This window comes from Dipodomys merriami, unplaced genomic scaffold (genome assembly GCF_024711535.1).
Source record: "Dipodomys merriami isolate MVZ:Mamm:240054 unplaced genomic scaffold, mDipMer1.0.p SCAF_556, whole genome shotgun sequence".
Lineage (NCBI taxonomy): Eukaryota > Metazoa > Chordata > Mammalia > Rodentia > Heteromyidae > Dipodomys > Dipodomys merriami.
The window spans coordinates 126,869-153,427 of NW_027206131.1; the positions used below are offsets into that span (position 1 = coordinate 126,869).

Genomic DNA, 26,559 nt, shown 5'->3' on the forward strand with positions numbered 1-26,559 from the left:
TAGAGTGAGAATGGCAAGGGCTCAATCATGGGAAGGGTTTTATAAGCTGGATGGCAAATGCACCCCTGTGCCTAGATGATCATATTTAAAATGTGTTTGTCCCTGGCTCAAAGCCTAATAAAACTGCTGTCCTGCTGTTGGCCATGCCAGGACAGCTCTGCTGGGTAAAATCGCTCCGGCTTTTCTAGGAGGCAGTTTGTCCATGTTGGGACTGTGAACTTGGCCTATGTGGTTTCCCCTGTGATCTGTCTAGATGACAGATCCTAGCCTGATGGGGACCCAGCTAGTGTGCTGGTCCATGTACTTTGCCCTCCCTGACCTGAATGCTCTCCTTCCTCCTATTTAATGGGTGAAACCAGAGCACATGCCTCAGAGCTGCTGGTAAGATGACTGGGAGCAAGGTGCAGAAAGTTCCAGGACATAATGTAGTGCCTGGAACTTGGTAAAAGTTTCAAGGGTTTTATCTTGCACTCTGGACAAGGATTTTTGTTTAAAGAGTTTGACTCTGCTTAGCTGTGCGGGAAGAAATGAAAACAGCCTAGTTTTCCAGTGAGAAGTAAATGGAAATGTGATTGTCTTCCTGCATTCAGTTTTAGAGCAATGACTGAAGCATTTTGTGCAAGGGAAGATGCCTATAAGGACAAGCCATGTGGTTTGAAAGAGTGTGGTCTCAGTTCCATAAACGATGAGCAAAATAATATGAAGATGTTAGCATAGTCATATGTGGGTGACAGACGGTCTTTCCTGCATCTAGCCCACAGTGTGCAATTATTAATGACAAAGTAATGATACTGACCCCTACAGTTCAATAGACAAGGAAATCTTAAGTTTGCTGAACTGTTTCTCAGTATAGTCACACAGTATGAGGTTTCTTCCTTGTAACAACTAGGATATAGATAAAAACAGCAACAACACACTTTACCTTTTATTAAAAAGCAATTAAAACAAATCCAACTCGACAGTAAATTAAAGCCCTGGAAATTATTCACACCTCGCATAGCACAGTCACAGCACTCTTATCTTCTAACACTTCCCTGACTTGGAAGTGCTGCTTATAAATACTCAGTACTTCTCTCTTCCCCATTATTGTAATTTTCTCTTCAGATGTTGATGTTGTGGCAGTATTGGGGCTTGAATTCAGACCCTGGATGCTGTCCCTTAGTGTTCTTGTTCATGGCTGTTACTCTACCCCTTGAGTCGAGCCTTCGATTCTAGAAGTTGTGTTATGGACAGAGGTGGATGGTAGTGGAAAACGGTGAAGTGGACTGTAATTAGAAAAGAATCTTCTCTCTGGAGCACAAATTATGTACATAGTTGCGCATCACTTAACCAATCCAATATTCATCAATCATCCATCATTTGGTGGTGAACGAATGAGTCCTAGGTGTGGACGATACCTGTGTACCTGTACAAACCTGGTTGTTTCAGGTCAGGTACTCTATGTGGTCTCTGGATGCAGTAAGTAGGGGGAAGTGGCATACAATTGAAATCCTAGCCCTTAGGAAACAGAGGCAGGTCGATTGAGACCTTGAATACTGCCTGAGCTACACTGCAAGACCTTGTTAAAAACAAGCAAACAAAATATTTTTTAACAGCACAGAAAAATGCAACAATAAACACAAATATGAAGCTGTGTCCATAGAATGGGTGCTGATTTTTTTTTTTAATGGAAGAAGAAACATGCTGTAAGGGCTGGAAAGTACCAGGTAGTAAGCACATAAAGGAGCAAAGGCATTCAGGGCACAGCAGGGTGGTGTGCTTATAGAGTGGAGAGAGTGCTGGCTTTCCATGGTACCTGCAGGCACCTGGCCTCTCACATGTCATCACAGACACTGAGGCCTGCCTTGCTGTTTGAGCCTGGGACATCAGTGGGTGGTAGGAATTTCCCAGCTCTGTTACCATCTTAACATATCCTTCTTTACCTCATGACTGAGGTGTTGCCAGGCAGCTGATAAGGTGCCAGGGCCTGAATCCCCAGGCAGGGCCTCACAGTGGAGGAAGACTCAAGCTCCCTCCTCAGTAGTCACACAGCTGCAGCCATGCAGGGACTTTGTTCCCCTACCATGCTGAGAAGTGCAGACTGTGGAGGTGCTTGTTGAGTGCCTTTGATAAAGCACAGCAAATTACTACAGACCAGACAAGGAAAAAACTATGCTCACTGATCATAAGAATCTTTCTCTCAACAGTCTTAAACTCGGGGTCTCAGGAGTTCTCACTTGGCTTTTTTCATTCAAGGCTGGTGGAGTTCTATTACTTGACCACACACACCTCCACCTCTGGCTTTTGGATGGTTAATTGAGGATAAGAGTCTCACGGACTTTTCTGCCTGGCCTGGCTAGGAATCATGATCCTCAGACCTCAGCCTCCTGAGTAGCTAGGATTACAGGTGTGAGTCATCACTAGTACCCAATATTTTGGTAGACTGTGTTTATGAAAAGATACCTTTCAACACAATAGAGAAATTAGACAAGAGAATGCATTACCTCTCTCTTATTTCTTCATTTATTTTCACAGCATGCTATTTAGTAAATGTTTTATAAATCTACATACATACATACATATATTATTCAGTAGTTGTACAAAGAGATTTCAATTCAGCATTTCAATTGAGGTCAGTTTATGACCTCCCTCTCAGACCCTTAAGGGTCAAGACTCAGCAAAATTAATTGTTGCTGAAGGAACTCTGAGAAGGCAAAAATAGAAAAATAGAAAATTTTCTCCACGATCGCTCCACGGTTACAATTCATTGTGCCACTCATTGTGGGAAACAAAAATGTGTGTACCTTCCTGCAGTGATTTCTTTTCAAACCAAGAAAGTGTGGTAGATGGGAGAAACCAGGTTTAGATTGGCATGGTAAGTAGAAGCCAGAGGGTTTTATTTATTTACAGAGATGTGTGGTAAAGGAGAATGAACCTCTGAGTTACTCCATTAACAGTTCAGGATAACTGTGGGATTTCCAATGTAGAATCTTGGTGAACTGGAATTGGTTGCTGCATCTCAGCTACTTCTTGTCCCTACTTCCAGTTGCAGCTGCCTTCCCCCAGCCCCATTTCATTTCATTATGAAACTGTCTAAGTAGGAGTAAACGCCCAAGCTTCTACTCAGCAGACAGCATGGAGTAGAGAAGGCATCAGGGAACACTGACTGCTTCCTCCTCCTCTTATCCTTGTGTCTTCTGCACTTAACCACAGGATCCCAGTAAGGAGAGTGTTAGAAAATGTCAGAGAAGATGAGCAGGCTTAAAGATTGCAGCAGTGTTTCACCTCTATAATGCTATGAAGATCACGGTTCAAAGACAGCCAGGTCAAGAAAGTACATGATACATTTATTTTCAATTAACCACCAAAATGCTAGAAATCGGATGTGGCTCACGTAGTAAAGCACCAGTCTTGAGTGAATAAGCTAAGAGACAGTGTACAGATCCTGTGTTCAAGTCCCAGTACCAGCATAAAATGAAAACAACAAAGCTTACATCCTTTCTCTCTTTCAGCTAAAAACTCTTTGCACTGCCATCCTCTGTATGATGCATCTTTATCTGCTTCTTTCCAACATGAGGCCCACTGGGTTTAATTTTCCACCAAAACATCAGGTTGCCTTGTCTTAGGCTTGGAGGTCTCAATGAGAAGGCATTGTCTATCTCTTATGCTAGATTTTGCTTGTTTGGATCAAGAAAGTGATGATAAACCTGGAACACTACCCCACTTAGATCCATCTGTCATTCATTCATGCGTGCATACATTCCTTAATTCATTCAAGGATTATAACATGAGGGGCTATATGTGAGTTGAGGGATGAGGAGGTAGAGTAAGAGGTATAAACAGGCCTCCAGCCCCTCTCCCTGTGCCTTTTATTCATAGCGTAGTGGAGAGTCAGAGACCCAGGCTGGAAATAAATAGGTGCATCTCAAATAGGAGTTCATTGAACTCCTGTTGTGCCCATGGAACCGGATCAAATTTCAAGTGGATACAAGGTATTACTGAGCTGCTTCCTGTCTTGCAAGCAGTTCAGACTTTAGTTGAGGAGAAAGGACAGGTATCTCATTTAGCAAAATCTCCCATAATGGGAAGTTTACCTTCATCTTCCTGTTAGTGACATGACATAGACCCTTCCCAGAAAAGGAAAGTAGAGGTGATCCAGGCCAGATTAATTACAGGAGAAATTTTAGAAGAACTAGAAGGCTGGAGAGTTGCTGGCAAGGACTCTGCCTTGTGAGCTGTGTGCTGCCTAGAAAACTGTGTCTGAGTCTGTGTAGGACACAGTTTCTTCATTTTCCAAATGGAGATGATACCAAGGACCCTGTAGCATATTGAATTTTCCAAAGATAGCCATGCATGGATCTCTGGACACACATTTCCCACACTGCTCCCTTTTTACTCCTCTCACCTTGTGGTAGGGTTGATGTGTCTTCTCTTTGGTCTCCAGGATTATGTTGTGACAGCCTTGACTGACAGACAGACTGTAGTGAAATCGATTATTATATTCCTAGCAAAGCTCTATGATCAAAATGCTAAGCACCTAGACATGTATTGCTCTTGGAATCCAGCCGCCATGCTGTGAGGAAGCCCACACCCATGTGGGAATCATTGAGCCCTGTGGCCCTCAGGCCTGGCTGAGCTCTTGGTAAATGCCTGGGACCAATCCTGACCATGTGAATGACGGTCTTGCAAGTGGATCATCCAGAAAGCCTGGGTTTAGTTGACTCTGCTTGAACACAGACCAACCCTGGCCCTTTTCTAAGAGGACTAAAACTATTGTTATTGTTTGAAACTACTGGGTTTAGGATTGTTTCCATGCAGTAATATATAAGTGAGATGCTTGTCAGAGAAAGTCACTAAGGAGTGTCCATGAAATAATGCCTGTAAATCAGCACGAACCAGTAATGATAGCTTTTAAAATAATTTGTGTTACTAATAAGTAAGTTTTAATAGAAATCATCAATAGTATCCAGTAGGTTTTAGGGAACTTTATTTGTTATGTGCAAAACCCTATTGTGTGTGAGCTTCCTGGAGGTGCTTTCTGCCGAGATTCTGCTGAGCTCTATGTTCTTTACTGGGTCAGAAAATTATTTGGTTGTCTTTTTTTGGGTCCGGTTGTGGGGCCTGAACTCTGGGCCTGGGCGCTGTCCCTCAGTTCTTCGGCTCAAGGCTAGCGCTCTACCACTTGAGCCACAGCACCACTTCTGGCTTTTTTCTTTTTGCTTATGTGGTGCTGAGGAATCGAACCCAGGGCCTTAGGCATGCAAGGCAAGGGCTCTACCACTGAGCCACCTTCCCAGCCCAATTACTTGGTTTTTAAAGTCTTTTTTTTCCCCTTTTGTTTTTCTTTTCTCTTCTTTGTTTTCTTTTCTGATTCTCAGGAATGATCTATATATTGATCAACTTCTTATTTTATCTGTTCTTTGCAAAAACATAATAGGAGCTATACAAGTACTATTTATCCCTTTAACTGCTGTGAATTGGATACTAGAGTTTGTATCTGGAATGTCGTATAAGGCTCATGTGTGAAAGGCCAAGTGACAAGTCAGAGGCACTAGGAAAGAGAAGTGGAACCTTCAGGAGGAAGAGCCTGATGGAAGGGAAGGTAGGTCAATGGTGGGGTGTGGGGAGCAGCTTGCTCTTGAAGTGGATCCTGGGATCTTGAGCCCTTGTCTTTTTCTCTCCTTGGCTATTATGTGTATACTCCCACTATGGTGGTACTCCTTGCCACAGACTTGAAAGCAAAGGGCCAAATGACCCTGAACTGGAACCTCTAAAACTAAACTGAAATAATACCTTTCTTCTGTATAAGCTGATTCACCTCAAGTATTTGTTTTAGCAATGCAAAGAAGACTAAGCTGTTAGACCACCCAAGTGCATTGTGTACTTCCCTTATACACCGCTAGACATGGAAATTGTTTTTAATTCCACCAAAAGAAGCATTCTGTAATTCATATTTTTATGTATTTAACCCAAACGGGTTATCCTAGACTCTGAATAAAGGCCCTGTTGAATTTGTTCAACTTTATTCTAGTAAGTGAATTGTTCTCCACACAGGTTATGCTAATTTACACTTCATTTAGCATTGTGTATGTGATCTTGGTCATTCCATGTGTTTTTGTGCGCATGTGTATTCTGATACTGGGCCTTGAACTTGGGACCTTAAACTCTCTCTTGGCTTTTACACTCAAGGTTTGTGTTCTGTCACTTAAGCCATACCTCCACTTCTGGCTTTTTGATGGTTAATTAGTCATCAAAGACTCATGAACTATCCTGCTTAGGCTCACTGGGAAACCCTGCTACTTCAGATCAGCCTCCTGAGTAGCTGGGATTACAGGCACAAGCCACCAGTATCTGGCTTATGCCATATTTTTGTTGTTGTTTGTTTTTTTGGGGGTCCGGTCGTGGGGCCTGAACTCTGGGCCTGGGTGCTGTCCCTCAGCTCTTCAACTCAAGGCTAGCGCTCTACCACTTGATCCACAGCGCCACTTCTGGCTTTTTTCTTTTTGCTTATGTGGTGCTGGGGAATCGAACCCAGGGCCTCAGGCATGCAAGGCAAGCACTCTACCACTGAGCCACCTTCCCAGCCCCTGCCATATTTTTGTTGATGCATGGTATTGTTGTATTCTTTGCGCTTTTCTCATTTGAAGGGTGAACCTGGCATTTTATTGTATTCTACCTTCCTTTTTGCTGATGACTAGTGAGTCATGTTATCATATTGGGAGGACCTTTGAGACCATCCACTCAACATTACCTCTTAGAGATGCCAAAACCAAGAATGAGACTGTTTCCTTATTTCCTTACTACTTTTTCTTTTCTTTCCTAAGGAGGTTACATTTAACCTCCTCTGCCCCTTGTTGTTCTAGCCTACTGAGTTCAGCATCTCATCCAGTAGTAGAAGTGTTGGGTACAGGCAGCAAAGGTGGAAAATTACAAGGAGAGAAAATGATGACACTTCAACAGCACAGATTTCCCCCTGGCCATCAGTATTTTTTACCCCAAGAACAAGCTTGTTTCCCATATTTGTGATCTTCTTTGTGTTTGACACAGGATCTAGATCTCAGGGAGGGAGGTCAAATGTTTGCAAAATGATGGAACGGACTCTAATGCACTACGTGGCTTACAGGGTCCTCATCGCAGGCTGCAAATACTTCTGAGGCCAAGAGGTATCTCACCTCTGCAGCTTGCACTGCCTTTCCTGCTTCTGCCTGTGGCTGCTGTCAACTGGGAACGACTGATAAGGAGCAGTAAGTATTGGCTTTGTCCTTATAGGGATGGGTTCCCTAGCACATTTTGCCTGATGCTCTGGAGGTTAGCCCTCTTGAGTGCAGCCTCCCAGAGGCCAGCTGTTGGGACCAGCTAGGTCATGATGTCGTAGTATGGAGTAACATGTGTACTGACCCTGGAGGGCCGTTGGACACTTGCTCGTCCTTTGTAAAGCTTCTGGTATTGCAAGACATTATTGGGCTGTGATTCAGCCAGTCTTGTGTTTTCACTACCATCACACCAATAACTATCTTCCTGACTCCCTAATTCCAGTGAAGGAGCCTGACATTGAGTCCCAGGGGGCCTGTCCCATATGATTCCCTTTTCCCCAACACACAGGCAAGTGTGATTGCTTGGTACTTTTCCAAAGTTGTGAAATAAAAGAACGCATTGTGAACAGAGTAGCATTGTGATCCTTTTTTCTTTTTGTGCCATTCCTGTGGCTTGAACTCAGGGGGAAGGCACTATCTCTGAGCTTCTTTTGCTCAAGGCTAGCACTCTACCACTGGAGCCACAGCTCCACTTCTGACTATTTTTAGTAGTTAATTGGACATAACTATACTACCTGGGCTTTACTATCTGGGCTGACTTTGAACCTTGATCTTCAGATCTCAGCTTCCTGAGTAGCTAGAATTATAGTTGTGAGCCACTGGTGCCTGGCTCTGTGTTCTATTTTATTTTATTCTAGATAATTTGTGTAACTCAAACAACCTGTGAGCCTGTTTGTTTTACATACAGGGAAACATCACACCTTGATATGAAAATTCCACCACACATCAAAAACTGTTAACATCTTACTTGTACAACAATTTAAATAATGTTTCTCAGTGATCCTGAAGACATGATCATTTGATAAATCATGGTTCCTTCAGTTTTAATAGAGTCACACATTATCTCCCTTCCTCTAGTTTGCCTAACTCCTTCCTGTTCAGGTCATAGGGGTGTGTGTGTGTGTGTGTGTGTGTGTGTGTGTGTGTGTGTGTGTGTGTGTGTGTGTGTGTGTGTGTGTGTGTGTGTGTGTGTGTGTGTGTGTGTGTGTGTGTGTGTGTGTGTGTGTGTGTGTGTGTGTGTGTGTGTGTAACTGAATCCTTTCCAGAACCCAGATTAACCCCTTGTGGGCTCTCAGACACTTCTGAAGTTTCATGGTGTCTTTGGAGACAGGTGGCTACCGTCGTGCTTTCTTAGAGTTTTATTTGTTTTGAGCTTCCACCTGGAGTCTCCTTCAGCTGGCACGTGGGTGGAGGTGTGGGGAGAGCCTAGACACCTGGCCAGGATAGTACTTGTTTCTGTGCTGGTCCAAGGATCGCAGAGTAGCTTGGATTACAATAGTGAGACACTGGGACCTTGCTAAGAGAAATATTTCTAAGGGACACGTGTCCTGTCCTGTCCTGAGGCTGACACAGCCTCTCAAGATGTGCACCTGTACCCAGTACTCCAAACTGGCTTGTGTACCCGATTTTTGTCATGACAGGAAAAGTCATACAGGAAGAACACAGAGAACTCTTGATGGAGGAATTTGCAATCCTGCAAAGAGAAGTCCTGGGGAAAGAACTGCTCAAAGGGTCCCTTCTCTTCACAGGTCAGTTTTAGTCTGCAGACTTATTGAACACTCAGCTCCTTTCCTTGTCTGGGAAGTTAGAGGAACATTGGCTGGGTGCACAGTATTTCATGTATTATACATTGGATCATTTATTGTATGGTGGTCATTCTTTGAGCAAGAACAGTAGAAAAGGACCCTGTTAGAGATACCTGCTCCTGTGGTTGGATGGATGCTCATATGGGTATCAGGACCATCTGAGTGGCTTTTATTAGAGAAGGAGATCTTTAGGATCCTCGACTTTAATGGGTGATAAGATGCTTTATCTCCTCATGAGTTTCAAAACAATGGAATATCATTGTCCAGATGTTTGAAAATGATATAGGAGACTTATGACAAGAAGGATAACAATATGTGTCAGAAACTCGCATAATAGCCATGTAACCTTGGTAATTCTTACCTCAGAACAGGTAAAGCAATAGAAGGTCACAGGCATTGAGCTCACACACCAGTCAGGACCAGGTTAGATTCAGTTTGTGGCAGGAGGTGGTAGGAGCTGTTGTGTAAGGTGTTCAGAGGAGATGGACTTCAGGAGATGGTGAGCAGCCTGGAGGGAGCTGATTTTGCTTCTAAGTTTGATGCTTCATTTAGGTCCTAGTGCCTCCATGAATTGTTATGTGTGCTTCCTTAGAATTTTTCTGTGTGTCAAGGCTGGGGCTTGAGCTCAGGGTCTGTGTGCTCTCCCTTAGCTTTTCCTCACAGGGCTAGCACTCCACCATGTGCCACAGCTCCATTTCTGGCTGTGGTTCATGAACATGAGCGTCACAGACTTTCCTGACCCAATGGACTTCACACCATGATTCCAGATTGCAGTCTCCCAAGTAGCTGATTCTAGACATGAGCTGCCAGCACCCAGCTACAACTTGTATATGTCATTCTCTAGAACACGCTCATTGTTTTAAGTGTTAATGTCAGAATCATAAGAAATGATTGACAAATTTAATATAACGTATATGAAGTCTTAAGTTTAGGTTTTGTTTAAGATTTGGGCTAAGGACGAAGATGAGCAGTCAGTTTCATAATCAGGCAGAAATTCTAGTGCATACACTCTCCAGAGTGTGGTTTTGTGAAGAGAGAAGGGAATATTTAGCACTCCATCAACTTGATGCTCTTGAACTAGCTGACCAGTGTTGCTGTTTTCTCTATTTCCATTTTCATGATGTGCGCCATTTCACATGGAGTTGATAAGAATCTGGGTTTCAGGAGCTTAGCAGACCATGGTTGTTCTCCTCTTGCCAGAAGATTTTAACATTATTGGCGGCAGTGGCAAATAACTCAGGACTCTCTACCTGCTACACATAAGCTATGCCTCAGCACCTTTGGCTTTAGTTTGTTTGTCAGAGGGTCCTGAACATTTACCTGGTGCCAGATGCAGTCAGTGACCTTCCTAGTCCTGCCTGTGAGTACTGGGACCACAGGCCCTTATACTTTGATATAGACTTTGATATAGAATCTCAGTAACTTTTGTTCAGACTGCTGGTCTTGAACCACACTCCTCCAGTGTCCATGTCCCAAGTAGCTTGTATTATGGTTTGCTCTACTGTGCCTGGATGGTGGGTGACTTTAAATCATTTATTGTAGAAGCGTTTTTTTGGGGTGGAGGGGTGGAGGGTAGCTGTCTTCCTAAGTACATGTAAACTTCCTATATTTAAAGCCTAGATCTTTTCATCATACTGTTTAGCTGAATTGTGTGCTATTGCCAGGAGCATGTCTCATTTTACTAGCAAAATTGAAGTTCAAACCTACAAGAGGCTTTCTTATTTGAGGCTACATTTGGCTGCCTTGTAAGGCAAGGTCCCTGTGTCCATGCGCTCTCCCATGCACCTGGGTCCTGCTCTTTGTCAGGCATTCTCTACTTCCTAGTCCTCACAGCATTTGTGATTGCCCACAGCTGGCCAATGGACGAAGAGCAGTTTGGCTTTCCTGCATTCAGTGGCATCTCTCGCCTGACCTGGCTGGTATCCTTGGGTAAGCATTTCCTGGTGTCTGCTACTTTGGCAGAGCAAGAAGAGGAACAGTATATGTAAATGACTGTGCACCTAGAGACCAAGGACAGATGTAAGTCATGAGAAACCTATGAGAAGGAGACTTCAGGCTGTGTCCATTGTATACAAGGGTGACAACAGAGAAAACCCCAAGGGCCACAGCCAGTTGTCCAGGTGCAGCAGAGCTGACAGCTTGCAAAGACTAGAAAGTAGTCCCACTTGTGTTGGCTCCATTGTCCAGTAAGTGAATAGTTGCTTATAGAATTGAAGCATGTTGCGGAGGTCAAGTACTAGAATCTTTACTGTATACTTCTTTATTTGCATACTCAATTTAGAGATTGATCCTGATGTAGTTGACTCAAGTGATCCTCATAACTTCGGCCTTCCCAGTAACTGGGACTCTAGGCCTGCACCCCTGCTCCCAGCTCCCTTCACGTAGCTTTACTGATGAAGAAATGGAGGTGTGAGAAACATGTTGCCATTCTTCACTGCCTCATATCTGAAGACATGATAAACATTCTGAGATAGATCAGACTGTTTATATTACCTAAAGTTTATTTACATCTAATGTCTTTTAGCTGTCATAGCCAATGACTACACTCCTGGCTTCTGATGGTGCCTTGGAGGAATGGTTTCGCATGTCTCCAGTTATTTTCTCTCTTCCTCCAGCTTATCCCATTCTGCTAGAATGAGATATTTGAGCTCAAACATGGCATCTGTCTGGACCTTATCATCACACCTTAAGAGCTACTGATAACTGTTGTCTTGGGACAGAATTCCTTAAGTTAGTTTCAGATAGTATAGTTGAGTGAATGAGGACACAGGCTGATTATGATAGTAGCCCATAAAATGCCTAGAAAAAGTCGGGCATCGGTGGCTAACACCTGTAATCCTAGCTACCCAGGAGGCTGAGATCTGAGGATCAAGGTTCAAAGCCAATCCTGGGCAGGACACCCCTTGACTCTCAGAAAACCGGAATTGGCATGTGACTCAAGTGGTAGAGTGCTCGCCTTGAGCTGAATTGCTGAGGATAGTGCCCACTCCCAGAGTTCAAGCCCCATGACACACACACACACACACACACACACACACACACACACACACACACACACACACGAATTGCCTGGAAAAGCAGGGGTCATCCCTCCAATCCCTGCTATACAAATGCAGTAGGAGGCAATGTCTCATGAGTAGCATGGCCTGGCCTTTTCAATTCTTTTTTATATTTTATTTTATTTATTTTATTATAAAGATGCTGTACAGAGGGGTTACAGTTATATGAGTATGGCAATGAGTACATTTCTTGTCGCGCATTGTTACCCCTGCCCTTCTTCTCTCACTATCCCTTGCCATCCCCACCTTCCTCAGTCCTCCCCAGAAGGAAAGTTGTAAATTTAATTTCCAATATACTGTCCTATGAGTATCATTGTTCCAATGGGTCATCCTGTGTCCTGGTTTCAGCGTTTTGTTATTTCCCTTCCCCTCCCCAAATTATACAAATGTATATAGGAGATTCAGGGTACAGGTGAAAAAAAAATAGATTCAGGGTGCCAAAATCAAGTAGAGTGACAAACAGGGGATATACCATAGGGGGAAGAACATACAAAGGAAACCAAATAATCACATAGTGCATTAAAAACTACAATAAAGAAAGACCTCTTGGGGTTCATTTCACCTAGCATCATCTTCTATGGTCATATGTATATAGCTGTTGAGCTTTTCTGCTCATCTGACAAAATAATGCTAGATGTATATTAAGTATTGCATATGAGGGAAACGATGGGGCCTGTATTTCTTTGGGTCTGGCTTGCTTCAGTGAATATTATTTTTCCAAGTCTTTCCATTTCCTAACTAATGGTTAGTGTCATTCTTTCTGATGGAAGCATAGAATTCCATTTTAAATATGTGTATATGTATATATACACACACACATATATATATATATATTTATATATATATCACATTTTCTTGATCAATTCATCTACTGAGGGACATCTGGGTTGGTTCCATATCTCAGCTATGGTGAATAATGCTGCGATAAACATATTTGTGCTGGTAGCCTTAGTATGGTTTTGTTTGTGATCATTTGGGTAAATGCTCAGAAGTGGAATCCTTATATATTACCCTGCTAGGGAACAGTCTGGCCTTTTACAAGTGTTTTCTGACTCAGTCTGTATACTGACTCCTTGAAGGGGCAACTGAGGCACAGAAGTCAAGAAACTTCGCAAGGATGCTGTTAGACTTTCCTTGTCTACAACAAGTGACTGAGAGAAACTGTTTCAAGGAGGAAAGGAGTGTTTTGGCTTGCTTCCGGCCTCTTCAGTCCAGGCTTGGTTGTGAGAGGCTTGTGGTAAGTCAGACATCATCTCATCAGCAGTGAGCAATGGCAGAGGCTGCTTCTGTCATGCAGCCAAAGCAGGCTGCACAGTACAGGAAGGGGCAGGACAGACACTTAACCAGTGATCTATTGCACTAGGTCCCAACTGCTAAGTTCCCAGCACCTCCCCAGCTAAGTCCACAAGCAAAGGACCAAGGCAACATTTCCTGTTCAACTAGTAACTGATCCAGGGATTTTCAGTCCTCACTCCAGTTGCCTTTCTGCGGTCCTCACACTGTGTGCATTCTCCCCAGCCATGCGGGAAGCACACAGAAACAAGTATAGACCACACGTGGTACTGTCTGCATCTTCTCACAGTCCTCACATACCATAGTCCTTACTAATTTATTGGCTGTGTTTAAATTTTGTCAAAGTATGTATTCAGTTTGTTCAAGACCAACTCATGCAGATATCCAATTTAGAAGTAGTGACAAAAACACCTGTATTCAGGTCCTCAGGATGCTGGGGAAGGAGGCACGGGTCCTGTCTGGTTCTTCAGGACTTGCTCCAAAATCGCCACCTTGGCCATGCCTACAAAGCATGTGCTGACATGCTGACACAGGTGTGGATGTGGCTTCCTGCAAAGAGAAGAATGAATTGCCAGTGCCCTGGTTGGTGAGTAGTTGCATTTGTAAATATTCATGAGTGATGTCAAAGAGGAACCCCCTCAGTGAGCCCAGGCCTGGCTCCAGTGGACTGGGTAGCATCAGTTGCCATACATACTCAGGTTATGAATGAACCAGACCCTTCCTTTGGGACAGAATTTACCCAGGAAAATGTCCTCACTGTTGCACAGGCAGACATCGTAGCTCTTCCCTGCTATCGGAAGAGAAACAACCCAGAGAAAGGGGTCACAATTTGGAGAAGTGGCATTTTACATACTTTGTAGGTTTTCAGGAGCTCTGATGGGAGCTTCAGTGGGAAACAGAAGGGAACCAGAGGACCCTGTCTGCTTTGGGCCCAATTGTTGGTATTTTCTGGCATGTTTAGGTTGAGAGAGTCATGAGAATGTGATGAGAAGAGCACTAAGAATGCCGATGGCCTGTGGCGTGAGGGACATCTGGCTGTCACTGAGCTGCCACATTGAGCCACAGCTGCAAGGAAGCTGAGTGCACAGTGAGGCCATGTCTGCAGAAGGTGGGCAAGCCTCCCACCTGCTCCCCACCATGCGCTGTCTAAAGTGAGGCTTCTCCTGTCTTTTTACAATCTGCTAACCTGGCTTGAGGAGAAAGGGCCTGTCTTCAAAGCAACAGACGTTGAAGGTTCCATTTCAAATCTGGATCCCTGGAGAATGTACCAAATGGAGGTGTCAGCAAGAACAGGTTCCAGAAAGAGTCAAATCTGTGCAGAAGCTCTGGGGCCAGGTCTTTAGAAGGAACTGGCTGCAGAAAGGAAGCTCATCCTGCACTGCCTGGTGCTGGCAGAGGTGGTGCAGAGGTGCTGCTGCTTGGAGCAGTAGGAGAAGAAGCGGTGGGTACCACCAGCACCACATCACAGTTGGATGTTCTCGGCTGTTTGCTTCCATTCTTACCATTAAACATGTTGGAGAAAGAGGATGAGTATGCCGCTACCAATCGTGGGAGTGAGATTTGGAGTTGTGTACAAAGAAAGTCCATACCATGGTGGAGCTGAATTGATTGTGCCATACTTCTGGTTCCATTAGTTCTTCCCCACCATCCTAAGAGGTGGACAATTGTCACTGGTATATTAGCCTTTGGAAATTAAAAATGGTTAAGTCTATAATGGTATAAAATAATAAGCACAGATATATCAAATCAATGTCCTAGGCCTGGATTCTCCCTGCAGCCCTCACACAGTGGTCACTTCCTCAGAGCAGGCAGGAGGAGTCAGGGACTGTGTCGTCAGGATAGATGGCAGGATCAGCGCCATGGTCGGCAGGACCAGTAACATGGTCCTGGTGATGGAGGTGGAAACCACATTGGAGGGTTGCCTCAAGGGCTTCTGTTGGGTGGCTTTAGAGCAGGAAACCCCGGCCTCTGTTTCCCATGAAAAAGCCCCCACCATGGCTCCCAGTCAGGCTGAATGCATAGACCTCCTTGGCCCTGCATGCACGAACCATGCCAGTGAGCATAAGTTGCCATCATCAGAGTCTTGGGCACTGACTGTGACATTTTTGTTTTCAGTCATGGGGCCTGAACTTGGCCTCTGTGCTGTACCTCAGCTCTTCAACTAAAGGCTAGTGCTCTACAAATTGAGCCATAGCGCCACTTCTGGCTTTTTCTGCTTATGTGGTCCTGAGGATTCGAACCCAGGGACTCAGGCATGCAAGGCAAGCACTGTACCACTGAGCCACCTTCTCAGCCCTGACTGTGACATCTTGAGCAAGGGAGATGGTGGACCTAGGGAAGGAGCAGACAGAGTAGGGCACACCTAGGAATCTAGAGGCAAAGGATGCCAAGGTTCTCCCTCCCCTGCCGGGATCCCCGTGGTGGAGTCGCCTGTCCACTTCCCCTGTTGCTTGAAAAGTAAAGGACTCCCATCTCCACATTTCTCCACATCAACAAACTCCACGTCCAGGCTGCTCTCTAACTCCTCTTCCCATGCCCAGTGGCAGCCGAAAATTCTCAGCCCTAGGAGCTGAGTGGCGCCCAATCCACTCTGGTAGCCCGATCCCTTTGTGCCCTTTCCACCTCTACCTCAGTGAACATGGTGCAGAAATCACAGGCTCTCCATGCCCACACTGGTCACTCCATCAGCCCACCAAATGAGCCCAGAGTTTGGCCTCAAATTCTCTTGGATCCCAGGCCGCCACGCTCTCTGACTCTCCAGAAGAGTAGAGAGCTGAGGCTACAGGACACTGAACAAACTCCCCATTCTTTTCAGCTTCCCATCTCTCACCCACCCTCTCATTCGCACACAGACCTTGTGGCAGGCAGAGCTCCAATATGCGCATGTGAGGACCCATATGAATGAACAGACGTGTGCCACTGTGTCTGTGTGGATGAATCTGTGTCTATGTGTCCATGTGAGGTCATGTGTGTACCTCTCTCAATAGGTGTGTTGAACAAAGGAGTCTCTCCTGGGTAGGCTTCCAAATAGAGAAGACCTCATCTGTGTGTGCACTTGTGAAATTCTCACCCCCACATAGAGCTCAGATGTTGCCTTTCCTTTTTCTTTGTCGTTCATTGTTGGCTTGCATGGATTTGAGATAGAATCTCTTGCCTAGGTATCCTCCTTGAACTTGGTATCCTCCTCCTGGAGGCTCCTACTACAGGAAAGAGAGGCCTAGGCAAGGACAAGTGGTTTGCAGTTTATTCTCTGTCTAGACACCATGTGCAGGGACTGAATCTCTACAATGTAGAGTGCAGTGAAAATGACTGACACGAGCTGTAGGGTTCCCAAGCATTGGATAGATACTGGGTCTTATTCAGCGTAGGATATGCTCAAGCAGGTGCTGGGTGGAAGCACTAGGAATGAATGGGTGACTGGCGGAGGCAGGCAAGCACAGGCACTTGTACATGAGGAGACATTTAAACTGGTAGGAGGGATCTGGTGGGAACTCATTAAGTGTGTCCTCATAACCATGACATTAACTAGACAGAGGACAGTTGGTTGTGTATGTGGAGTGTGTCTCGTTTGGCTCCTGCCCTGCCATGGGGCCCAGCTAGCACCCAGGGGACATTTGCAGAGGTGTGGTCTGAGGCTGAGTTCAGAAGAGGGGACTTCCCTTCATTGATGATGTTATCTCCAGAAATGACGTCACAAAGGGCCAGCAGGAGTTGGTGCTGGTTACCAGCTGAACCAGCTGAGCTGTATGGACAGCGGAGGGACAGCAGGATGTTCTCCTGCTGTTGCCCGCTATTCCACAGAACAGCGCCACAAAGCGAGTTCGATATTGTTCGAAGACGCTGGGTCATCCCTTGTCCCAGTCGCCTGAGAAGAAATACACCATGTATCCCACGGGTGAATCAAGGAAGAAGGAGGGTGTGGAGGGAGGGCGAGTCCCCTAACCTACTACCTTCTGGCAGCCTCAGACGCTATGTGTTTACATTCTTGAGTGGGGTGAAAGTGTGTGTGTGTGTGTGTGTGTGTGTGTGTGTGTGTGTGTGTGTGTGTGTGTGTGTGTGTGTGTGTGTGTGTGTGTCTGTCCCCAGGTTATTTTCATGGTATGGCCCTGAGCCTTTTCCCAGTGTGCTGCTGTTTCTATGTTTAACTGTGTCTCATTTCTTCACAGGAATTAGAGTGGGTTTTAGCCCCCACCCTTCCTGATCCCTGCAAAGCAGGATACCTGCAGGGAGGTAAAGTGGAGAAGCTAGTAGACCACTTAGTGCCTGCCCTGCTATTCGGAGATGCTGTGTTTATCCCAGTATTTCTGGGGACATACCGCACTTTCACGACTGCCCATCACGTGTTGAACCTTCTGTTCAACAGGTAAGTGCCACCTCTGATCCTAGGGATGGGTCCATTGGCTAGGCCTTGGCATGTGCTGCACCAGTGAGGATCTGCTTGGATCTTGACTACTGGCATGCTAGGAGCAACATCCTCACTGCCTGAGGCTGGAGTGGTGGGATGGGTCCTGAACAGGCCTGTCCACATCATGACCTTACACACTAGGGAGCGCAGGGATGTGGGCGCAGCTGGGAGAAGCCCCTCTCTCATGAAGACCCCCTCTCTACATCGAGGCCTCCTATGAATAAGACCTCAAGAAAAGCATTTTCCAAATTGACAGTGGTGGTGGATGTTCCATCTGGGCATCTTGACCTAGCTGAACCTCACTAGGAAGCCCAGGGGAAACACTGAGAAACCCCATGCCCATTGAGGTGTGTGTGGGGGAGGAAGCTAATGGGCTCATCATCTTGTGTGGGGATGCATTTCCAGACGCTTGACACCACTCAGTGAAAGAACAGGGAAATCCTTGTCATCCTGAGCTCCATCCTGTGCTCAGAGAGACCATTGGGACTGTAGACATCATGTGCAGACACAGTATGTTTGACATTCTCATGGTGTCCCCTAGATACAGTCATTTTGAGGACTATGAGGAGGAGAAGGCAGGCGCGCAGGAGCACCTGCAGCGGTGAGTGTGCCTGGGGGAGGAGGGAGGGCATGTGTCTTAGGGGTGGTTGCAAAGAGCTGGCTTTGGGAGGCCTGGGCAAAGGGAAATTGAGATTCCTGAGGGGAAGGCTCAAGTCCAGGTAGAAATGTGTCCCTGCAGGGATTGTGTGTGCTTGTTCTGTGCCTATGGAGGGTGGGAGAAGCCTCTGGCATGTGACCAACCCAGTCCCATTTGCCTGCCCTGGGAATCCTCAGGACCACACAGAATGGGGAGGGCCACACTGCGCCATCATGGACAATGCCCTGAGATTCCAGGGGCCTCAGTGAGTGCTCAAGGGCCAGGATGTGCTGTTTGGGTTGAGAGTCAGGACAAGACTGTTGACACCTGGCTCTATGTGAACAGGAGGCCACTAGAGGCCACTAGAGGCTGCCCAAGTGAGGAGATTCTGGGTTCTGGAGATAACAAGCAACAGGACAAAGCACCCCAGAGATGACAGTTTGGGGAGCATGCCCAGGGACACCAGGCGGTGGGTGTGGGTGGGGTGGTTTCATCTGTGATGTAGGTCTAGTCGCATCCCTCGTGTAGACAATGTGTGTAGTGCAGCCAGGTGACCAGGCTCGTTATGGGCTATGGGCATGAGCAGGCCCAGGAGCCCAATTCATACACCTGTGTTTGAGGGGGTCTGAAAGGAGGGTAGGCCCAGCCTCTGACTCTGCTGCTTCTCCCTCTGCACCTAGAGCCTTCTCCTTCATCCTGGGCTCCTGGATGAGGGAGTACCCAGAAGACTTCACTGGAGCACCGGACACGTCCTGCCTGCAACACCTGGTAACATATCTGCACCTCAATATGCCTGGCTCTGTTGAGGAGCAGCAGGCCCGCCTTCTGCTCAGCCAGCTGGAGCATATGCTTCTCAAGAAGCCAGAGCTGGAGGGTGAGTAGCATGGGCTGGCAAAGGAGAGAACAGGTGTGGGATTCCAAGCTTTGTCCACCTGAAGGCAGCTCCCATGCTACCATGGGGCCATCAACAGGACAGCCAGGGAACCTGGATGCCGTAGCATGAAACCTGTCCTGGCAGGGCTTCCTGGGGTGGAGTCCAGGGACTAGGGCTTCTCAGCAGGCAGGGGTCTCGTGGCCGTAGGAATGACTGAGGGGAAGGCAGTGCTGTAGGGGATCTTTTCTTGCAGCTGTTCCACCAACTGCCAGGCTTTATGAGAAAATCACTGTCCAACCACTGGCTCCAATACCCTGCGTAGAAGCAGTACTACCATGTCAGTCAGAGCTGGAGCTAGCTGTAGCCTCAGAGGCCCCCTCAGCTCCAGGAGGTGCAGTGGAGCGCCAACAAGAACCCCATGCAGACGGATGTTCTGACTCACCTCGATCAACTGTGACCGAAGAGATCAATCCACCTGCAGGTCAGCCAATGGCCCACAGCCTTGCACCATCTCCAGCACCAAGTCTGGATCTTGACCTGCAATACTCAAGTCTTGTTCTATCAAATGAAGGAAGAATGGCTGATCCCTCAGTGCCAGGGGCACTTAGCCCAGTGGTAGCAATGGCTCTAGAGCCAGCCATTGATGCACCAATACATGCCAGTGATGAGGGTATGCCAGTGCCCACTCCAGAAGCCCAGCTGCCTGAAGGCCAGTGTGACCCAATTCTGCAACCCGCCCAAGAAGGAGACGCATCTGCAGTTCAACCAGAGCCCTCCAAACCTATTGTAGTGAGCAGCTCAGGGCCAGAGCTAGAGGCTCCAGGAGATGAAAGCCTGGAGTCTGTTCTCGGTCCATCTGGGGAGCAAGTGGAGTCTCTGGGTCCATCTGGGGAGCAAGTGGAGTCTCTCGGTTCATCTGGGGAGCAAGTGGAGTCTCTGGGTCCATCTGGGGAGCAAGTGGAGTCTCTGGGTCCATCTGGGGAGCAAGTGGAGTCTCTCGGTCCATCTGGGGAGCAAGTGGAGTCTCTGGGTCCATCTGGGGAGCAAGTGGAGTCTCTCGGTCCATCTGGGGAGCAAGTGGAGTCTCTCGGTCCATCTGGGGAGCAAGTGGAGTCTCTCGGTCCATCTGGGGAGCAAGGGGAGTCTCTTGGTCCATCTGGGAAGCAAGTGCAGTCTTGCCCCCTTGCTGGAGAGGCTGACTGCCTTGAGTCTGGTGCTGAGCAGCCAGAGCCACCCGTACAGGAGCCTCTGCCGCCCAGCCGGGATGTAGCACCCGTCCCATCTGTGCAGCTGGAAGCTGACACAGGCTTAGGAGGGGACATTCATCCAGTTACTTATTTTGAGCCGCCAGTGGCTGAAGACGCCGATGGTGTTCTGCCCTGTGCTGCTGAGGAAGAGCCTGCTCGCCCACCAGCTAGTGCGGCAGACAGGCCTGCGGAAACAGACCCAGCTCCCTGGGAGTGTGTGGAGATGGAGGATGTGCAGATTTCCTCCAGGGGGCCATCCCGGATGGAATTAGACATGATGGAATTAGACAGTGATGAGGAGACAGGTCGAGTGCTAGATTGGCTGCCCGAAGAGAAGGCAGATCAGTTCTCCATCATGGCCATCGTAAGTAGCTTGGCAGGGCTGGGCGTGTGGGCTTTCCTTTGCACCTCTACTGCCACACCTGCCTCAGGGCAGAGTCATGCTGACCATTCATTTCATCTTTTCAGAAACTGTTCAAAAAACTCCTCCCTTACCACCTTTTGACTTATGTGTATGTCCATGCTGACCAAAAGGAGTGTCTGGAGCGCCTGGCACCCACTCTGCTTCCCATACTGGAGCACTGTGAGCAGGTCTCCAGTTGTGTGATCACCACGTGCCTCGGGGACCACAGCATGGAGGCAGCAGAGAGAGCCCAAGTGGTGCAGCACTGGATAGAGGTGGCTCTGGTAAGAGCAGGAGGGGCCCGGGGGCTCTTCTTCCCTTTCCCACTCCCACCAGGGGGCTGCCTGCTCCCTCACAGCCTCTGCCTAGCCTTACAGCCCTCCTCCTACTCTGCCCTCACTTGGGCTGTGTGCATTCCTGCCCTGCTTCCACTGTCATTCCCCTCCCCCAAGCTGTCCCAGTTCAGCCTAGTAACAAAGGCCCAGCCCCAGGCCAAGCAGGAGCCCAGGAGTTTCCTCCACAGCTCTCCTCACCCATTCTTCACTCCTAGGAGTGCCACCTTCTGAGGAACAGCTGCACCCTCGTTCCCATCATGTGTGCTCTGCAGAGCAGCCAGCTCCAAGGCCTGAAGAAGACGTGGAGATTGATTGGCAGGTGGGTGCACCTTTCTCCTGGGCAACCCTTGCTTCCTCAGCCTAGCGTCCCTCATCTGGGAGCCCAGTGGCAATTCCCCATGGCAGGGACTGCGGCTCTGCCCAACTCAGACACCTATGACCTTGCTTAGGATTTGCCTGTGTGGTTGGGATTCCTTTTGTGCCATACTTTTTCCTTCGGACACAACATGCCCACACCCGTCTGTGCAGTGCTCTTCCAAACAAAACCACACTGGAAATTGGGGTGAAACTGGAGGTTTCCCCTCAAGACTTGGCTCCAAACCATGTGACCTTAGGATCACAGTGGATCTCCTTGCACAGCTCTGTTCCCATTAGGATGAAGTCCTGCCCCAAAATGGGCAATGCATTCACACTCCTCCCCTCTCTCGCCCTCTCCCATCTGTCACCTTGTCTCTGTCCTTCCTCCAGGGAGAGTCGGAAGACGTTCCAGGAGCTGAAGAAGATGTATTGCCACGAGCAGGTGTACAAGGTGGTATGAGCCCCGGAATAACTTTTGGTCCAGGGAGGGCGGGCGAGGATTTGCTTTCTGATGGAATTCTAGGAGAGTATCCAACATAGCTTGTCTAGAAGCATCCATCATGGGCTTGGGGCTAGGATAGATTGTATGGGAACAGGAAGCCCCTGGGGACCCAATGGAGTGAGTGGAAGAGGAGGCAAGCTGGGTGCCTGAGGAGGTTGGAGGAAGTGATAGGATTGGGGATGTCCACTTTCCTGTCCAGCTTCCTCCTGAGTGTGGCCTGTGATGAGGCTGCCTCTCTACAACCTGCCTGCCTGGCACCGCCAAGCCAGGCCCTGGCTTGGTTTCTGGGTGGCCTTCCCATCCCAGGAGGGAAGCCTTGCCAGTCACGTGGGTCAGCGGGTTCCTCCAGACCAGGCAGCCACAGAAACATCTTTTAGGGCACGCAAATGTCCACATCCACCCTGGAGACAGGCCCTGCCAGGCTCTCTAGCCTGCCCAGGGCTACAGTGCTGATGGTCACAAGGAGCCTGAGATCTAAAGGCCCAAGCCAAAGCTGTCACACCCCATGGAAAGAAGGGACTCTGGAGGATTAAATGGTTAGAGAATGAAAGCTTTTTACTCCCATGCTCAATGCTGCCAGAGGCAAGAGCCCAAACACAGGACCCTCTGGAAGAAACTCAAGAGAGGCCTCAGGAAGCCTCAGCAACTGGTGAGTAGTGTGCGAGCCTGAGACCAGGGGCTTCCTAGAAGGAGGAGTTGAGGGGCTTCCCCCAACACAACCGACCAGTTGGCCCACTCCCTTATTGCCCCATTACACCCTGCCTCTGCTCAGATGGCATGTTGCAGGAATGCATTGCAGCCACCACAGTAAGGAATGCAAGAGCACAGGAGCAGGTGAAGGGCAGGGCCACAGACCTTGCATGGGTGTCAAGTGTCAGCCCTGGAGGGGACCAGGCCAGATGGATTTCCCCATGCAGGGCTGTGTCTTTGGTATGGGGTAGAGGGTGGATCATTGAGGAATGAGCCTGTCTTGCCCCAAGTTCTGCTAGATAGATGGCTCCATGGGACTGGGGTAAGTCGGGTTCTTGCGAGGAGCTTAACAGGACCCTTCTGATCTTTCTGCACCCAATGCCACAGGAGTATCCCGAGGGCACAGTCCCTTACCTGGGCACCATCCTCACTCACCTGGCCTCACTGCACAAAGACCAAGATTCCAAGGATGTGAGTGAACAGGGCCCCAGCCCTGGGAAAGCAGATTGGGGACAAAGAGCCTCTCCCTGCCCCTTGGCCTCCAGCAAGAGCCCACGTCCTCCCCAGCCCCAGAGTGCCAAGCACCACAGCAATCCTACTTATGATGCCCTATGCCCTCAGACCTCAGTGCTGCTGATGACATTTGGCCATGTCTCAGAGGGAGGTCAGTGAGGGTGGCAGTGTGACAGCAGGTGCTCAAGCTGACATAGCATGTGGGAATAGCATGGCCTTGTCCCTGAAGCCTCAGTCTCTGCCATGTCCACAGAGAATTGAGCAGTGAGCAACCTGTCCTCAGGCCCCTGGCATCCCTGCCCTAGACTGAGAGCAATCCTAGTCCAGCTGTGCACCCAGCCTGCCCTCTGCTGGAAGGACTTGGTAGGGCGCCAAGTGGAAACAGCATTTTCTTAGCACATATTCTTTGCTCTGCAGGGCTCTTGGCTGAACATAAAAAGACGACGAGAGGTGAGAAAATGACACCTTCCTCTGCAGGCAGCCAGCTGTGCGGGTCCCTTAGGTCCTTCCTTCCCTCTGATGTGGATGGTCACATTACTTGTCCTCCAGAGGTCAGGAGATGGGGCCTTGAGCTGGGGATCTAGGACAGCTTGCTGGGGTTGGGCACTGGATCTCAGTAGAGAAAGGCGAGTGTGTTGGGGAGAGACAAGAGTGAAGCCAAGTGAAGACCTGAAGTCAGCTGCCTGGCCTACCTTGCCCTGGTCCAGGTCCATCACCACTGTGTCCTTTCTCTCAACCAGGAATTCAAGGTGATGGCCCTGGTCAAGGAACTACAGGGCTCATGTAAGGAGCTCGAGGTAGTTCCTGACATGAAGTTCGTATCTTGGTTTAATAATATGAACCACCTGAATCAATTGGAAAGGTGAGCTGGGGTAGGCAGTGGGGGCAACAAACATGGGAATCCCCAGCACCAGTCCATGAGAGCCTGTTGCCTGAGTCAGCCTCCCACCAGACCTGTTGAAGGAAGGGTGTATGAGCTCCTGAGTCCCCAGGGCCCCTGGGAGGGAACCCCCAGGGTGGAGCCTGCTGTCCAACCAGCTACTTCTTGTCTTAGCTCCAAGCTATCCAGGGAGCTGGAGCCTCCCCGCCGGGTACTTGTCCTGAGCAGGAACAACAAGAGGAGCCCTCCCCTGCGGAAGCGCTCAGGAAAGTAAGTACATTGGCCCAGGGGCCAGGGACTCCCCAGGGTCTGGGTGGTGGGACAGGCAGCCTGATGAGCTGGGGCTGCCCTCCCACCAACTGCCACACAAGCCTTTGTCTGGGTGGTGTGGCCTGACCTCTGCCCACCTCACTTCCTTCATTGGGGTCCCACGGTGGTCCTCAGAGGATTGGGCACATGGCTACTTGCAAATGAACATTAATGAAGGCTGCCTCAAGCCCAGAGGGCAGTGGGTGTGGGACAGCCCTGTGGGCTCAGGGAAGCCCTGGAATTAAGGCAATCTCTCCATTCAGTTGCCAGGCTTCAACAAGAAAGCTCAGTGACAATGGCAGCTCCCAGTGGGAGACAAATGAACAGCTCAGCGGTGGAAGGGGCAGCCATGTACCCAGCGTGCACTTGAGCTGCTCACCCAAGCCTTCTTCACACTGCAACATGGCAAAGATGACAGAATATGAGGGAATCTTGCCGTTCCTGAGCCCCCAGCCCACCAAGAGAGCTGGGCATGGGGCTCTATCCTAGGCTGCCCTTTCATCAGCCACAATTTTGCCTGATTTCCAGTAAAAGATTAAATTGAAACACTAATAGTCTGTTTATATAATTTCTCAGCAATAACATGGTTTTTGTGGGTGCTTTTCTTTCTTTGCCTTAGTTAATGGCAGAGACTTCCACATATCCTACTTGAAGATGAAATCTTTTCAGGCTTGGAGGTCATTTTTTGCAGAATGAGGAAGAACAGGTCCCGCTCGGGGCTAGGTTTGGAAGTGTTCTCACGGACCATTCCACAAGCCTTGAAATCTGAGTGTTGAAACGTCTCCTGTGCAACAGCCTTGATCTATATGGGAATCCACCCTCAATCTGCTGGGAGGGACTGGAGTCACGATGCACAACTGCAGGACCCTGGGGGAAAATCAAAGAGAGGCCACCAGACCCAGGGCAGTGCTCTAGGGAGGGAGACACTGAGCTGCAAAAAGAGCTAAAGACAGTCACACCAAAATCACAGTTCTTCCAAAGCAAGTACCTGCCTAAATCCCTAAGTACACTGATGAAGGGAAACACAGGGAAACATGGAAATGACCTGACATCACGGAACATAATCAGTCAAATGCCAGAGCCCTAGGTAATATAAATCCTCTTCACCCATCATTTCACTGAGATCAAATAATTCTTCTATAGTTGCCCTCCTGGGCACTTATTCAGGTTACTGGAAGAAGACTTGTCATCTTTGTTCCATTAGACAGTTGAAGATAGCAGCCATGGCAAGAGCATTTCACCTTTATTTTTCCTTCACTATCCCCAAGTTTCAGTGGACAAAATGCCCAGCAGGCCAAGCAGACAAACATGACCAGCAAGGAACTTAGGGGCTGTGCACCTAGAATCCTTCATAGAACATGTCCTGTAGAGGTCACGAGATTGTTACCCAGGTATTTGTGGTTTTAATTGTTACAGAAATGTTTGTGGTTTATGCACTTGCAAAATAACTGCTAAGGTTCACTTCTCTACACCAGCTTGCTTGCACCTACTCTAACAGAATGCATGTTTAGCCTTTATAAACATGGAGCTACCTGAGTTTGGGGCTGCTCACTCCCAAGTTGAGTTAGCACCAGTCTGTCCATCCAGTAAACTCCAGCTTTTAAAGATAGTGTTCAGCATCACTGAGTTTGCCCAGCGGGTCAGTCCACCTCCACCTGACCCCATTTGTGTTTAAAACTGTGTGAAAACAAGAGCCCCAGAATTGATTCCCCAGGCTGGAGTCAAAACTGCAATTCTCTCAATCTCTGACATCTTAGTGAAGTAGGGATGCTGGGTCTAACCAGTGCCATCATGGCCACATAGTGGATAGCATACTGGGTTTAACTGGGGCCATCTTGACTTCCAGGTGAAGGAAGAGGAATTCCCACCCCCCCCCCAGGTGCTGGGCATGCCTGAATTGGGAGAGGCAGGGGTGGGGACTTGGATGATGTGTTACTGGACCGTGCTCTGAACTTTCCTGTGCCCTGTCCCCTGACGTGACACTATTTTAGGGCAGACAGCTCAGAAGCCTTTAAGCCAGGCCTCATGTGCTGTGTCCATATCCTGACTCTCCTCTGATCAACATGGCCTCCATTGTGGTTCATATGGGTTGTTGGTATGGTTTTTCTGCTCTTTATTTCTTCTCTGGTCTCCCGACTCAGTTTTCTAATAGTGTGAAGTGTCTTCACAGGACTGCA

The 26,559-nt window shown here is 48.2% G+C and overlaps 2 protein-coding genes across 4 annotated transcripts in view; both read left to right on the plus strand.

Annotated features, from left to right (window-relative positions):
* Positions 1–13,750, plus strand: part of LOC138811998 (uncharacterized) — a 49,547-nt gene extending 35,797 nt beyond the window's left edge. For 2 of the 3 annotated variants that reach the window (XM_069999955.1, XM_069999953.1), the window contains exons 2-5: positions 7,103–7,223; positions 8,714–8,821; positions 13,017–13,174; positions 13,652–13,750. In XM_069999955.1, the coding sequence (XP_069856056.1) occupies positions 7,103–7,223; positions 8,714–8,821; positions 13,017–13,174; positions 13,652–13,750 (486 nt within the window). Of the gene's footprint in view, positions 1–7,102; positions 7,224–8,713; positions 8,822–10,730; positions 10,808–13,016; positions 13,175–13,651 lie in introns of those variants that run through there. The other variant, XM_069999954.1, reaches the window with a different exon arrangement.
* The window catches only part of LOC138811996 (ral guanine nucleotide dissociation stimulator-like), a 60,690-nt gene extending 35,756 nt beyond the window's left edge, over positions 1–24,934 (plus strand). Inside the window, exons 2-14 of the mRNA XM_069999951.1 lie at positions 17,397–17,593; positions 18,177–18,236; positions 18,953–19,146; positions 19,400–20,757; positions 20,862–21,080; positions 21,347–21,450; positions 21,879–21,939; positions 22,571–22,639; positions 23,068–23,151; positions 23,611–23,643; positions 23,934–24,055; positions 24,248–24,343; positions 24,646–24,934. Coding sequence (XP_069856052.1) covers positions 18,981–19,146; positions 19,400–20,757; positions 20,862–21,080; positions 21,347–21,450; positions 21,879–21,939; positions 22,571–22,639; positions 23,068–23,151; positions 23,611–23,643; positions 23,934–24,055; positions 24,248–24,343; positions 24,646–24,871 — 2,538 coding nt within the window. The 5' untranslated portion in view covers positions 17,397–17,593; positions 18,177–18,236; positions 18,953–18,980 and the 3' untranslated portion in view covers positions 24,872–24,934. The remainder of the gene's footprint in view (positions 1–17,396; positions 17,594–18,176; positions 18,237–18,952; positions 19,147–19,399; positions 20,758–20,861; positions 21,081–21,346; positions 21,451–21,878; positions 21,940–22,570; positions 22,640–23,067; positions 23,152–23,610; positions 23,644–23,933; positions 24,056–24,247; positions 24,344–24,645) is intronic.
* Positions 24,935–26,559: the final 1,625 nt, after the last annotated feature.